The 16,131-nt window shown below is 36.4% G+C and overlaps 1 protein-coding gene across 8 annotated transcripts in view; it reads left to right on the forward strand.

Moving 5' to 3' along the window:
* Position 1: 1 nt before the first annotated feature.
* CCDC158 (coiled-coil domain containing 158) overlaps positions 2-16,131 on the forward strand; it is a 73,402-nt gene continuing 57,272 nt past the window's right edge. For 6 of the 8 annotated variants that reach the window (XR_003045028.1, XM_015586109.2, XM_015586107.2 and 3 more), the window contains exons 1-4: positions 2-100; positions 5,038-5,080; positions 11,003-11,142; positions 15,628-15,845. Coding sequence is in view for 6 of the 8 variants with exons in the window: in XM_015586109.2 (XP_015441595.1) it covers positions 11,073-11,142; positions 15,628-15,845 (288 nt within the window). In the remaining 2 variants the exon portion in view is untranslated. The remainder of the gene's footprint in view (positions 101-5,037; positions 5,081-11,002; positions 11,143-15,627; positions 15,846-16,131) is intronic. The other 2 variants (XM_025043819.1, XM_015586113.2) reach the window with 2 other exon arrangements.

The raw sequence follows: 16,131 nt of genomic DNA on the forward strand, positions 1-16,131 counted from the left end.
CCGCCGCTGCCGCCGCCCGGTTGACGCAAGCGCGGCCTCCGCGGCTGCCTGCGCCCCAGCGGGGATGCGGCCGGTCTCTTAGGCGAGGTGTTGGTTGCAGGTACGAAGACGGGGCTCGGCCTCTGGGACTGGGTGAGGGTGGGTCGTCCTCCCGAGGACCCGGAGCAGCGTCGTCATTTCTGGAACCTCGCAGACCTTTGTGTTTGTTTTGCACATGGTAGATGCCCAATAAATTGTTTCTTTACCGGAAAGATTGCTGTTGTTTTCGGGCATCGCAAGACCTCAGGGGACGGTATCTGTAACTCTGGGATCACAGGGCCCTGTGCAGAGTATTCGATTTGGGGTGAATCACTGCGGATCCTGTCCCAAAGTTACTGCTAACTCCTGTTCCTACCCCGCTTCGGGCGGACAGGGTAAAGGGATGGGGGAGAGATGGAGTTAAAGAGGAATGTCTAGCCTTGGACAGTCATCAACCTCTTATCCAAAATGAGATTGTATTAAATGTTGTGCAAGGACCCTTTTAGCTGGAACCCTCTCTGTAAGTGACATTAAGAGTCTGGCTCGGCCCCATTATCAGCATCAATTAGAAATGAGTTCAGAAATAAGCCTGTCCTTTTCCACAAAACTGCTCCAGTCTCCCACTCGGGCTGTTCCGGGTTTTGTTGTTGTACGTTACGGGCAGGGAAAAGTAAAAGCGAGGTTGGACATTTCTTAGGGTTTTGACTGGCAACCGCTATTTGCTGCTTCTCTCAGCCTCCCATTTAGGAAAGAAAAGGGCCAGTGCAAGCTTCCACATATTCCAGAGACAAGTTGGGCGGGACTGTTTCTCTGTAAAGTCATGGGAGTGGGATTAGGGGAGTGGTGAGAGAGGGCTGGTCTTCCCACCTCTGTACCACACTTAATGTTTTTACTCATATACAGTTTTATAATAGTGTATAAAATGGCTCTTATGCCATAGCGATATTATTATACTCCTAAAGACAAATGAGGGCAGAAATTAACAGTTTATTCTGTATATGTGCAAAGCCTTTGATACTGTGTTTTACAAAGAAGACTCAGTGTTGTCTGGTACGTTAGGGTCACTCACTTTAAAACTCCTCAATTTTTTAAATAAGGCCTCTTGTGAACCTGTTCTCAAATTAAGTGGCCCCCAGTTATATGGCAGATAGTAGGCTAAGGACCACTCAAAAATATCAGGTTCTAAACCCTGGAACCTGTAACTTATAAGGAAAAGGGATCTTTGCATGTATGATTAAGTCAAAGATCTTGAAATGACATTATCTTGAATTACCTGGGTGAGCTTTAAATACAAATATCCTTATAAGAGAGGGGCAGAGGAAGACTTGATAGAAAAGAATAAAGCGTGACCACAGAGGCAGAGATTGGAGTCATGAGACCACATATTAAGTAATGCCAGCAGCCAATAGAAGCTGAAAGAGGCAAGGAATGTGTTTCCTAGAGCCTGCAGAGGGAGTGCACCCCTGCCAGCACCTTGATTTCAGCTCCATGAGACTGATTTTGGACTTCTGGCCTCCAGAACTATAAGAGAATAAATGGCTGTTGTTTTAAGCCACCAAACTTGTGGTAATTTGTTACTACAGGAAAGTAATATATATGATCATGCTTATAAATCATAGAATCAAACCTGTATTGATGAATATTTTAAACCTCTCCAGCTGGGGCAGTGGCAGGTATTGTAGTGGGACCACTAAATATTTTCCTGAACCCTGTAAATCCTAAGGAAAAGATTTGAGCAAGGAATTTGGTAAGAAGGAAAAAATTAGGTGCTTAGGTAGTCTAGCACTTAAAATAATTTTTAAACTTTCAAATGTGTTTCTATTACTATATATGTTTGCTCTGGTTAAGAGAATAAAGGTTCAAAGTGACTTAGGCTTGGTCCTTAGCTAAGATGTTATTGGATATACATCATATGTGCGTATATCAAATAAGAGTTGCAGACAACTGGGGATCGAGTTCTAGGCCTGGGGAAAACAGGCAAAGCTGAAGTATTTCCATGTGAAGGGATGTTAGAATCTGTCTGAAAGCAACCCCTAGTCATTTTGAAATGAAGATAATTTGGAGTTTTCAGGGTACAGGAAAAAAAACAAGTATTCAAGTTTAATTGAGTTTTGGGACCTAGGCAACTAATTTGCACCCCTACTCATACCCCATAAAACAGCACAAAAATGTACATACAAAAAGTAGCCCATCCACTTTCTTTTTGACATGTTTTTTTGAGGTACCATTTACATACCATAAAAGTCACCAATTTAAAGTATAAAATCCAATGATTTTTAGTAAATTTACAGAGTTGTGCAATTACCACAATTCAGTTTTAGAACATTCCCATTACCCAGAAAAGTCTCTCATCCCCTTTTGCAGTCAATCCCCATTCCCAACCTCAGCTCCAATCCACTTTGGATCATTGGCCCACTGTAGAGTAAGGTTCTAGTCCTTCTGCTGGGTTACTCCAATGGCCTCATAACTAGCCTCTTTTACTCAGTATATTTTCCACCCAGCTCCTGGAAGATTACATGCTCCTGATTAAAATCCTCCAATGGCTTTTTGCAATTAGAATAAACCCCAAAGTCCTCAGTATGGTCTTTCCAAGGCCGTGTGAGCTCTACCCACTGCCAACCTCACCAACGACTTCTTAGGAAAGGAAGTGTTAATAAGCACAGTGTTGCTTTGGGCACGGTACACAGTTGGCTGTCCCTAAGTAGGCCCCTCATCCTCCCTTATCTACATGAACCCTCACTAGCTGCCTTCCTAGGTCGTGAGCACTGAGTCCTTCTCATCTCTCATTTCAGGGCCTTTGCTTGTGGTATTTCCTCTTAGGATCTTCTCCAGTCTGCTGTGGGGCTGACTCCTTTTGTCATTCAGCTCAAATACTACCTCCTTTCCTGACTTTAACTAGGTAGCCTCAACTTTCTCTGTTGTACTGCTGCCCTGTGTTATTCTCATCATTGCACTTAGCCACTCCCCAAAATTATATTTTTGATTTGTTTCTTTTGTAATTAATAATCATTGAATGCTTACCGAGTGCCAGGCCCTGTGCCAAGTGCTTTCTATGAATGAATGATTTAATTGAAGCTTACTACTTTTGATGTGGGAAGAGTAAGGAGAGCATGTTCTCTAAATCTAGTCCCTTACATGAAATCATTTTTCAGAGGCCTTAGGCAGTTTTCTTTTGTTATTAGAATACTGATTTTAAAAACTGGATCAATGTACACTGCCACCAGTAATACAGTGTTGCACCTCTTTCTGCACATTCCTAGAAACTGAACTGTAGAGATTTTTTTAGGAGGGAAAGAAGGAACTAAGAGAAGAGTATAAATAAAAGCAGAGTCCTAAAACAGCAGAACAGGCTCAGGATACAGCAAGTAGACCTCGACTGGGTCACAGTATATGTTAGGAGAGTGAAGATAAGGATGAAGCTGAGAGATTGGTTAGGCCAGATCATAAAGGGCTTTGGGTGTTAGTCTTAGTTCAAACCTGAGTCTTCAAGCAAGATATGACAAAATGGCTCTGATTTAAAGGAAACTCTTAAAAATTGTAAGAATCTGAATCTAGGAAGATCATTTTGTGGTATTTTATAGTAGGTCTGGCAAGAGTTGATTAAAGCATGAAAGAATACAGTGGAACCAAAATTAAATTACATATTCAAGGATTCCTTATGACTTATGAACACACTTAATGTTTCTTCACTGAGTTAAAAGATATTAAAGAGATAGATTCAACAGAATGTGGCAACTAATTGGATATGGAGTTTGAGAAGATGAAGATTCGATGAAGAAAGATACTGAAATATCTAATTTGGGAAGTTGGGTTTATGATATCATCATCCAAGATCAGCCTAGAAAGCAGGTTAGGTGGTAATGTGAAGAGACGAAATTTGAGATAAGATGAATTTAAGATGACTGTACACATATGTGCAGAGATATTAAAGGAACATATATTCATTAAAATTTATCTAGGGCCACAATTTAAAAACAAAATAGCATGAAACTTAACGGAAGTGGTGGAATTGTCTCTATCTAGCTTTGTTGTTGACTGAAATCATCAGTGAGAAGTCATCATATTTTTGGTCATCTTTTACTAAATGTTTTCCATAGAAAATCATAGAATGTCCAAGTCGGAGAAGATTTTAGAGATCTTCTGGTCCAATACTCTTCCCAAGAGAGGACAGCCAGTAGCAATTGTCAACCTAACAAATGCTCATCCACCCCAGCTTGGATACCTCACAAGGAGGCCCACTATATATATACATATATATATTCACGGTGCTCTAGTTTTTAGAAAGCCCCTCTCCACCCTGAACTAGAATCTACCTCCCTTTACTTCTGTTCATCAGTCCTAATTCTGCACATAGAATATTGTCACTCATTTTCCCAATGTGGCAACTGCTCACTTAGAGTCCACTGAAATATTCCAAAAATCCTAGATGATTATCATCTGAGCTCCACTGCTTAAAATTTATAGACCTATTTCTGACCCACCAGCAGAAGTTCCTCTACCCAGTAACTTTTCTAACCAAGCACAAGAGCTGTTGCCTGGTCAAAGCCTCGCTAAGCAATGAAAATCAGTTTAAATGGTCAGAAGACAGGTGATCTATTTATGTCAGTTTGAACAGTACCCAGAGAAAGGTCAAGTCTAGGAATGTAGGAATGTACATGTGGGAAGGGACAGGGCGTGTGTCTATAGATTTACTTGCTGCATTATCTTGATAATGCTAATAAGATCTATATCAACATAATTAGCATTGGACCAAGAGGGAGCATATAATTGAACATGTTCTGTTGTACAAACATAGCCGAGATAAATGCCATAAATATATACTTTCATATACAAGATAAGCTTAAAGAAAAAAAATTAAAGGTTTTTGATGCTGTTGCTGTATGTGTGTATGTTTTAGGTGTTGTCAAGATCTTAAGTAATGAAAATAAACTTGTGAATTGAACTTTTGGAAAATAATAAATTTTGGATAATGAAGCATTATATATTAATAAGCAGATTTCAAAATATTTTGTTTTTCAGGTGTTAATACGATAAGTGAAAATAAGAATATCCAGATATTAAGGTATTTCTCGTTTTACTTGGAGTTATATTTAAGAATTGTGAACATGTACAACTGATACATTAATTTTTTATACCTCTGTCTATGGCTAATATATTTTAGAAACTGAAGCCTTGAACTTGAATGCCTAGGCTAGAATATCTAAGATAATAAAATTATAAGGGCTTTATCTGTGGTTTTCAAACAATGCTCAGTGGAGCCTTCTGCATTCCATAAAGATATCTCAGGGGCAGAGAGGATGATGTGTAGTTGGGGCTCTGAAGATTTAAAGAAAGGCTTCCACTGCTTAAAAAAATTTTGGAAAACACAGCTGTAATCTCATTTAGTGATGGTGGAAATTGAGGCTCAGACATGAAAAGATTTGCCCGTGCTCTCACAAGTGAGTAATGACAGAATTAAGTTTCCTGATTCTAAGTTCTGTGCTTCTTCCGTTCTACAAATAAGACAATATCATGTACTGATCAAGTATGATCTTAAATAGCTTATTTTATATTACATTATAATGATCTCTGTGTTTACTCAATACAATCTACACCCACTTTCCTTCCTGCTAGTGGACCTATATGAAACTTACATTTTTCTAGATAAGTAGAAAAATAGAGCCATTTATCATGGAAAAGTGAGTCAGTATACACGGCTTAAATTATAAAGACATTATTGTTCATGTTTTAGTATTATGTGGTACTATATACATATAAATTGAGGCAAATACTATTTATTAAGGCTGCTCATGTGTTATCTCAGTTAACTCCAATTATTTTGAGGTATAGAATCCTTATTTCTATCTTAGTCTTATAAAGGTTAAATATTGTTCTCAAAGTCACATAGCTAGCAGATCACAGAGTTAGGATTTGAACCCTAACAGTCAATAACAACATCTAGAGAGAAAGAATGATTGAGAAAGCAGACACTTAAGGTGATCTGAAGTTAGTAACTCAGGCAGTAAAGTGCTGTTCATCATTAACTGTTCTCATTGTGTTTCTGAGACTGTACCAGACCAGATATATTGTATTGGGATCAATCTTGGGGAATCTTAGAATTTCATAAGGAAAGCCTGCAGACTGGTTCTACGAGAGTATGGTTCAGTTTTATGAAATCCCCAGTCTCAGGCTTGGGGAAAGTAGAATGATTCAGCACTCTAGGAGCTTGAGTCATTAGTTGGTGAATTCGGGGATTTAAATATAACATATATTATAAGTAATCTATACCCAATTAAAAGACAATAAATTCTGAATCGACTTACTATGGAGACAGTCACGGGAGAGGTCCACCTTAAGTATCCATAAGAAAAATCAGGATGAGAACTGTTCACATTAGTGAAAGTATAGGCACATAGCCACCATGGCCTTTTGGAAGCCAAGGAAAAGAGATAAGAATGCAGAAGTTACTTTAAAGCCTTTTAGTTTAACTGCAAAGCAAAACAAGCCTATTAAGTGTTTTCCTCGAAAAGTCCTTTTTTGTTGTCTGTGGTTTCTAGGGCCTTTTCTGCAACATTCCAATTAAACAACCAGAGTAGAATCTTTACCTAGCTATTACTTGTCAGAAATGTAAGGCTTCTTTCAATGTGAACCTGTTTGTAATTTTAAAACAGGCAGAAGTGCTCATAATAAATCCTGGGCACACCAGAAGAGACCAGAATCTTATCTTTGTACTTAGAGCTTTGAATCAAACACATCTAAGTTCATGTTATGATCCCCATATCAACAAAGTACAGGGTTTTAACAATTTATGACTTACTGCAGAAAAGTAACTTTCTTTAACCAGAAATCCTTAATAATTTAGTAAGCTTAATGCATGAAAATGGGAATAATGTTCTAATTCTTAAAGTGTCATGAAAGTTGAGGAACACTGAATAATTTGACCAAATTGAGGATATGGTCAATCTAAAATAGTGAAAATCTGAATTCAACTACTTTTTTAAAGACAAATTTTATTATTCTAAATTTCATAAAGTAACAGCATTGGCAAGTAGAAGTACTAAGCATCTTTTTTACAAATAAATGGTTGTTTTAAAATTCTAAAGTAAATAAACCTATACTGTCTTTTTTAAACTATTAATTTTCTACAAAAAAAAATTCTCTCTGAAGGACTGCCATTCTTTAAAGGCCTTTTACTTGTCAGTGGATACTAAATTAAGAGTTTATTTCATTCATCATCTTTCATCAAAGTAAACAAATGTGGTTCTCATATCAGAATATTTTAAAATCAAACCTTCTTTTCTCTCTCCTCCAACTCCAGTTCTGCTTACCTTGTTCATCGGTTCTGTTTGTTTCCTGCTTGATACTAAAAACTTAGGGAGTAAGCAGAGTGGTTTAGTATATGATTGCCCAACACTGGGCTGTGATTCTACCTGTCCTGCTCATTCTTTCATGCTTTCGATCTATCTGTAATTTGAATTTTGTTAATGTTTTTCATCATCCTGAAGAATCCCCAAATGCATCATTTTGGTGTAAGATAAATTATATAGCAAACATTCATGATGAAACTTGTTTAAATAACATTTTTTTCCCCCAAAATAGCAATCTCTTCTATTTAGAACATTTAAATTGCCTAGCAATATTGACTAACATTCCATTTGTTATAATTCTTTATGGAATGTCTCCATACCTACTACTACTTACTTCCTAAAATTAATAGCATGAAACATATTAAGGTAGAATTTATCTAATTGTAGTTTTAACAGATGGCACCTCAGTAATCAAAAGGGAGAAACTGTGAGTGAAATAAAAAGGAATTCTGTCCAATAAAATTCTCTTTAGCTCACAGGCTTTTTTTTTTTTTTAACTTTTAACACTATGCTTACAATCATGAATTAATGTGAAAATTATAAGCAGTATATTATATGTGATGTTCCTCTTTCCATCACTTTGATTGTTCTTGCCTGTTGATAGTTTGTGTGTGTGTGTATTTTAAAGAATTAGGATTCTGATTCATTAATTTTATCTATTTTTCTGTTTTCTACCTCATTTCTGCTTTTATCTTTATTGTTTCCTACCATGTGCTTTCTTTCGTTTTACTCTTTTTCTATCTTTTTGTGTTTGAAATTTAAATCACTTATTTTCATTCTTTTATTTTTATTAAAATAGATGTTTAAGATGAGGAACTTTTCTCTGTTCGCTGCTTTAATGTATCTCAGATTCTTATATGTAGTGTTTTTAATGTCATTTTTCAGAAATTCCTTAATTTCTGTTTACATTTTCTTAATTACACAATTTATGTTTTATCTAAGTGGTTGCTATATTATATGGTACATAGAATTAGGAATATTATACCTTTATTGTGTAATGTGGCTTTTAAGTGCCCTTTGTTTTATTTAATATATTTTGGCTTGAAGAGTTTTTGTGCTGCTATTAGGATTTTAACCTGTGCTTTTTATTTTCATTTGCCTGGCAAATCTTTGTCCATCACTTTATTTCTATCACCTTTTAAGTGTCCTCTTGTGTACAGCATAGAGTTGAATTTTTTAAAGAGTCAATTTGAAAATCCTTTACTTTGAATAGGCAAGTTAATTCTGTCATATTATTATTACATTATTATGGTATAATTACTGTATGTGTTATATTTATGGTGTTTATTTGTATTTCTTCCTTAATTTTTCTTTTTAAAATTCTTTCACCACTTAAGAAGGTTTGTATTTTTATTCTAGTGGTTACCTTAGCATTAATACTTTTTATAGTGTACCTATACCCCTCCCCTTTTAACTTAATCTTTTGCTTTTTGTCAATTTTAAATTGTATGTTTTGACAACCAGTGGCCTTCTACTGTCCCCTTTTTTCTCCTCTTCCCACTTTTAATTACATCTGTTCTCCTTTGTCTCACACACACATGTATGTGTGTGTGTGTGTGTGTGTGTGTATACACATAAACTATTCTTGAATGCCATTACCCCAGCTATGTTTTAGTCTCAGCTCTACAATTGAATATTTAAATGTTTACCATCAGTCCTTTCGCAAAGTTTTCCCAATCATCTTTTAAAAAATATTTGTCTTTACCTTTTTCCCCAAATTTTATTTTGAAAAATTTAAAACCTACAGAAAAAAACAAAAAAATTTTCACCAGTAGTTAACACTTTGCCACATTTACCAGTTATCTTTTGGTTGGATGAAGCTTCACTCCCTCTAATAGAGTCCTCAGAAGGGGCATATGTGTATAGTGTTCTGGCACATCCAAAACTCTTTTTTTTTTTTTTTATGGCTTTGAGTCTTTTGAAGGAGATCTTGGCTAGATATACTATCCTTGGTTTGTACTTTCTTTCCTTATATTTCTTGAAAATGCTGCTGTACTGTTGCCTTGCTTTGTATATTGTTTTTAAATAATCTGATGCCTTTGTAAATTAGTTCATCTTTTTTTTTTTTTTTGCCTGAAGGTCCTGAGGATTTTTTTTTTATAATCTTTAAAAATCTTAATATTGTTTTATTAGGATATGTTTCAGAGTTGATCTTTCTTGGTTGATTTTCTCTAGTATGAAAAATGTGTAGATTCAGGTCTTCCTGTATTTCTAAGAAACTGTCTTGATTTATAGTTTTCAATAATGGTTCTGTTTCATCGTTTTGATTTTTTCTTCAGAGACAACAATTATATTCAACCTCCTTTGCCAGTCTTCCATTTATTTCACTTCCTCACTCACCCATTACTTCTTTATTTCAGTTTTCATTCTCTTGGTGGTTTTTCTGATTTTCTTCATGCCTTTGTTAGGTTTTCATCACAATCTATCCTCCCTTGTTTACTTTGTAATTTGGTCTTCATTTCTGATACAATTTTGTCTTTTTTTTTGTCTTTTTTTTCTTGACTTCATAACCAACTCTCATTTCATTTCCTCCTTTTGTCAGCTTATTTTCTTTATTTCTTCTCCATTTCTGTTCTTAGGTTTTACATTTCTGATTCAAGTGATCTTTTTCATATCCCCAATGCTTGTATGAGAATATTTAGTTAAGTTTGGAGTGTTGTATTAACAATTTTCTTTGAATTCATGTTTGTCAGTGGGGCAGCATGGAGGTAGAGGGTTGGGATACCTTTTCATCAGCAGAAAAGATTTTATTCACATTTTCTGACATTTTGTAGTGTTTTTGTATGGATATAGTCTGCTTTTATCTATTCCTGTTCACTTCATGAACAAGATTCCTAGTTTGAGAGTGCCTTCTTCCAGGTAGTTTCTTTCATGGATGGTGGTGGTGTTGGAGCAGGAGGCATAGAAGGAGAGTTGGCATATCTTGCTTCATTTTGTTTCTTCAGGTTCATGAATTTTTGCCTCATTTCCTCCTTTCCCTTTACTACCTTGTCCCCTTTGCTTATACATAATTTGAAGGTTGTAGTATTTTCTGTCTTCTAAGGATGCTAAAGGTGTGGAGTTCATGTGGTTTTATTTATTTGTTTTCCTTATTGATTTTATGGTTGTTTTCAGAGGCTGAAGGGGAGATTTTGAATCAGGTCATCATCATTGTTCTCTAAACCCAGACGTCCCCTCTTGGCTTAATCTAAAATTATGAGCACTATTTGATATCAAAGAAGTTTTTCAACTTTTGTTAATGATTTCCGGTTTGCTGATTTGTGATTTTTTTTTTTTACTAATCTGTGACATTTTTTTACTGAAGAGATATTTTCTTCTGTTGTTTGACAATGTAACTTTATGAGAGAGACTTAAGAAAAAACTTTGCCCCAAATCAGTGTTAATTATAACAAATAAAACATTTGTTATATTACTTTTTATTTTCAGGTTGTCTTTAATAAGTCAGCTGGCCATTAGGTCAATAATTTTTATCATAAGATTCTATTCACTTATTAATTGTATATAATAATAAAATATTTCTGTATTAATATTTTCCTGTGAAAATTATTAAAATTTAAATATGAACAATCAGTTTCTTTTTAATGAAATTTTTCCACATAATACCTTGTTATTAAAGATTGAATTCCTGTCTTTTGTAGATAACTAAAAGAACCAAATAGGGAAGCATTTATATTTTAAGATCTCTAAGAAGAGGTAGCAATATTTAATATGGAACAAAAACCTTGTGAATCAAATAATGAAGATCTTTTATCAGGTGGTGGCATCACATCCAATGGAGGTATGTTTTCTTTATAAAACAAAATGAGAAAAAAATTAGAATTAAGGAGTTTTCCTAATATTCAAGCTGCTATTTTTAGTATGTTTTGGTTTTAACTGTGCAGGGCGCAGACTTTGCCATGAATATTTACCATATTGTTTAAAATTCTACTTTTTGAGAAACTGTTTAGTCTTTTAAAAATAGCATACCTGTTTTCTAGCATATATTTACATTACTTTTTTTGGCTTAAAATTGTTTTCATGTTGAGGCACTTTGACACAATCCATGTTTCCCTAAATACCTTCCCTCCCTTCGTCCACTCTAAGCTAGAATTCCCTATCATTCTGACTTCTTTTCCCTTATCCACCCTCAAACTCAATCAGGTACTAAGTCCTGCTCCTTCTACTCTCAGAAATGTCTCTTGAAATCATTTTCCCTCTCTATTCCCATTACTATTGTCCTAGTTCAGGCCCCCATCACCTCTGACTGAAATTATTTCAATCAAAAGATAGTAGTCAGGAAAACAAATGGGTGGAACTTAATACCGGGAATAGGTAACAAGGGTGTTAAAGAGATGAGAAGAAGCCTAATGGGATGAGACAACCCAGAGATGAACAAGTGCAGTGAGCTAAAAGGACCATGAGAAAAGGAACTGTTGTCAGGGCATAGAAGCAGGAGCTAGAACCACAGAGAGGGCCGCCTGCAGGGAGCTGAAGCCACCCTTGTGAAGCCCATCAGAAACAAACGATGGGGAGCAATATCCTAGCTTCTCTCCTCCTGCCTTTTGGTCTTTCTGCCAACACTTCCCACTGTAAACCTGACCAGGAAAAGAATTGGGAAAGGAGCCTGGGAAAGTAGATCACACAACACACAGGAGAACAAGAGAGAATGGGTTTTCTGGCTGTCAGGAAAATGACGTACCTGCACAATCCCAACTGCTTTCTCTGTTTTATCTCTCATCTAAAAGAATGCATCCAGAGTTTATTCTCAATTACAGGCATACCTCGTTTAATTGCGCTTTGTAGATATTGCTTTTTTTTTTTTTTTAAATTGAAGATCTATGAGAATCCTGCATCAAGCAAGTCTATCAGCACCATCAATAGGTTCAGGTGATGGTTAGCGGTTTTAGCAATAAAGTATTTTTAACTTAAGGTATGTACTTTTTTTTAGATATAATGCTATTGCACACTTAGTAGACTACAGTATGGTGTAAACATAACTTTTATATATACTGGGAAACCAAAAAGTTCGTGTGACTTGCTTTATTGCAATATTCACTTCATTGTGGTGGTATGCGACTTAACTGCAGTATCTCTGAGTATGCCTGTACAGATCTGTTGTCTTACTGATCTGCTTAAAAACCTTTATTTTAGCACCCTTATTTTGTAAAATCTTCTACTGCTTAGGATGCTCATGCCATCTTAAGACATCGTCACCTCTCCTGTACTATATGCATCAATCCTGCCTGCTTCCACTAGTTCATCTCTCCATTTACACTCTATCCCTCATAACGCAGCATGAGCACTGGCACTTAGTTCACAGGCTGTCCCTCCCTCCTCAGGGACATCATCACTGTGAAGTCACTGTCCTCATAGATGATCCATTAAAATGTTACACTCACCTTTTTCGCCTTGCTAGTTCTTTTTTTGACCTTTACGCTAGCTACCTACTCCCCTGTCTAGCTTGGATCTTTTTACCAAAAACCGTTGGACTGCTGATATCCAGCCTTCTGTCTTCTGGCACTCTCAAAAGCCTATTTTTCTGCCTCTTGCAGGGAGTGGTTCTCAACCATGACCCCATGTCAGAGTCACTGATATTTTTACACGTTGAAGTGGCTCTGATGCATGTGGAGATTCTGATTCGGTGGGTCTGGAATGGGGCTCGGGCACCACTGTTTTTATTTAAAGCTCTCTAGGTGATTCTGATTTATGACAAAGGTTGAGAACAATGGCTCTAGATTCTTCCATTTTCTCCTAAATTACCAACCTCTTCCTATCTTCATTTTCTTTTGTGTCATTCATTATTCCAGCCAATCACTTGTCAATATCCTCAACTTCCTTGTTCTCTTATTCTTCCGTTGCTCTCTTACAGGAAAACCCCAGTCCTTATCAGACAGACTGTCTTCTCCATTTTTGTACTGGACTGCCAGAAGATTCTGCTAGAGAAAAAGACACAAATGTGGATTTTCCACCAATTTGTCACTGAGGAATCTTTCTCTTGATTTTAACCAGTTCTCTTCCATTTTCCCACAATATTTATTTTAAAATTATACCATTCTCCCACCTTCTTCCTTACTTTCAGATAACACCATTTCCTAATTGGTGGAGATAATAAAATAATTAGGCTGTTATTCTCGTACCTTCTCATATCTTGCCCCTAAGATCCACTGTTTTTCACAAGCCATGCCTCTTTCCTTTCTAGATCAATGGAGGAGGCAGCTTCTTAATTTGCTACCCATGCTTCATTTCTCAAAACCTCTAGCACCTCCTCAGAGATTTGGCTCCAGAATCTCTGCAAAATCTTTGACCCCACTCATTTCAATATCTTCAGTCTCCTTCTCTCCAGTTGCACATATCCATCAATATAAACATGCAAACTCTCTCCTGACCTAAGTACGTTTGAACCCAGTATTCCAATGCAATCGCTCTGGCTAAGGTGACTAGATCTCCTCCTCCTCCTCTTCCCCTCCTTCCCCGTCTTTTGCTAAATCCAGTGAACTCTTTTGCCCCAACATTTGGTTTGAAATTTTCCAAAATGGTAGAAAAATTGAAAAAATAGTACATTGAATACCTGAATACTATTTACCTGGATGCACTAGTTGTCAAAATTTTATTATATTTCCTTTATCTCTATACCTACAATTTATATTTCATTTTGCTGAAATTGAATGCATCATGATTCTTGGCTCAAAACCCAAACGTATCTCCTTAGAATAAGTGTCCTACATCACTACATTATCATATCTAAGTCAAAAAGTATTTACATTTCTCTCACATGCAGAATATATTCACTCTCTCAAGAAGGCCCTTAACGGTCTGATCCCATTACAGCATTACTCAAAGGCCAGAATCTCTATCTCAATGAGATTCAGTTTGGATGAAACTCTTTAATTTTAATTACTTCAATACAGCTTCTTGAGTTCCTCTTAATCTAAAGACCTGTGATACCTAATATTCAGTGGTAGGCAGGCACAGGATAACCACTATCCTCAATGCTATTCAAAAAACAGGAAACAGGAAGCACATATGTCCATCACAATTCTGAAATCCACCTGGGCACAGATTGACCATTCTTTGATGAGGACTCAGGCCTGGGAATAATTTTCCATGGTTCTTGACTTCATCCTTTCGACTGTTGAGTCTGACTTTGAGTCCTTTCTTTTGCATGAAAGGTAGCATATATTTGCAGCTGAGTGTTTTTCTCAGTCTGCTGATAGAAAGGCCTCTTTTCATCTCTCACTGTCTCTGTCTCTCAGTCCAAGCCAGTGCTCTAAAATCTTTGTGGGATTTCTGTGAATCTTCCTGGGTTTTATGTCCTTTGTCTTTCCTTTAAATATTGATATTTCCTTAAGCACCCTTTTTGATCCTCTCTCTCTTCATTCTGTGCATTGCCCCTAGATGATCTCATTGACTCTAAAGATTCACTAGAACTCACAGGCTGTTGATTCCTAAATCCTAATCTCTGAAGCAAAACACACCTCTGAACTTCAATCCATGTACAGTGTTCACAAATCAAACATCATTACTTGGATGTTGCTGAAGCGCAAACCCCAAAAGAAATCCTTAACACCTTCCTCTCTCTTACTTTCCACATATATTTCTCAAGTCCTGTGTGAATCACCACTGCTTTTACTTTAGGGCACACCCTTGCCATTTCTTGCCTGCATTGTTGAAAGCCTTCTCCTACTTGGATTCTTTGCCTTCAGCTTTATCCCCATCAATGCATTCTCCATACCAAAGACAGAGAGCCTTTTCAAAACACAAACCTAGTTATGTTACCCCTGCCCTCCAATTTCACATCCTTTAATGATTCTCCAGAGCTTTCTAGATGAAATTCAAACTCCTTGGCATGACTACAAGGTCCTTCATGATTCATCCTGTTTCCATTCTTGTATGTGGCCACCACTTTGCTTTCACCATATTGTGTCAAGCCTCCTCGCCAATAATTGTGGTTCCACTGCCCGGAATGCCCTTTCTCTTCTTCTGTCCTCCAGACTAGTTAATTCTTAATCATCTTGAAGTACAATACATCAGGCTTTTAAGCCTCATTCAGCTCAAGTATCACTTGATCACTATCAAATAAAATTCCTTCCTCCTTCTTCATCTGTTTCTCCTTTTTGCTATGTGCTCCTCTCTCCCAGAGATACTTTCACTTGTCTTATTTGCCCCATGAGACCTTGAGCTCCTTCACCGTTCAATAAAGAAATCACCTAGGATAATGTTTGCCACATAATGTTTTTTAGCAAGTTAATTAATAAGTTAATAAAATTAATTCTTTAATATTTAGGTTCTTCAAGTCCATTTTTTATGTCATCTGTTCGTGGCACAATAATTGAAAACACATCTTCAGCTGGGACTTTGACACAAATTCCTTTTTTCCCTAAATATGAAGTAGAACTTGATTCTCACAGGAAAGTCATCCCTTACCCTGGAAAGGAACACATCGAACGTGTTTTAGAAGAATATTCACATCAAGTCAAAGATTTGCAGAAAAGACTAAATGAAGTGAGTTGCATTCTTTTCTTCTAGTACCAGATGCTGTTTTGGGAAGACAGTGAGGCACAATGCCTTGGAATAGAACCGAAACTTTTTGGAAGAAAAATTTAACAATGGATTTATTGGTTAAACTTGTTAATTCAGCTTATGTCTAGTTCAGTATTAAAAGTTAGGCTGATGAAAAGTCTGCATACCTATTTTCTTTTGTTAATAATTAGTCATAATGCCTTGCTTTAATGGTATAATTTTTTTCCAGTATTATCGAGATATAATTGACATTACAGCACCATATAAG

The sequence above is a fragment of the Pteropus alecto genome, unplaced genomic scaffold (assembly GCF_000325575.1).
Source record: "Pteropus alecto unplaced genomic scaffold, ASM32557v1 scaffold161, whole genome shotgun sequence".
NCBI classification, from domain to species: domain Eukaryota; kingdom Metazoa; phylum Chordata; class Mammalia; order Chiroptera; family Pteropodidae; genus Pteropus; species Pteropus alecto.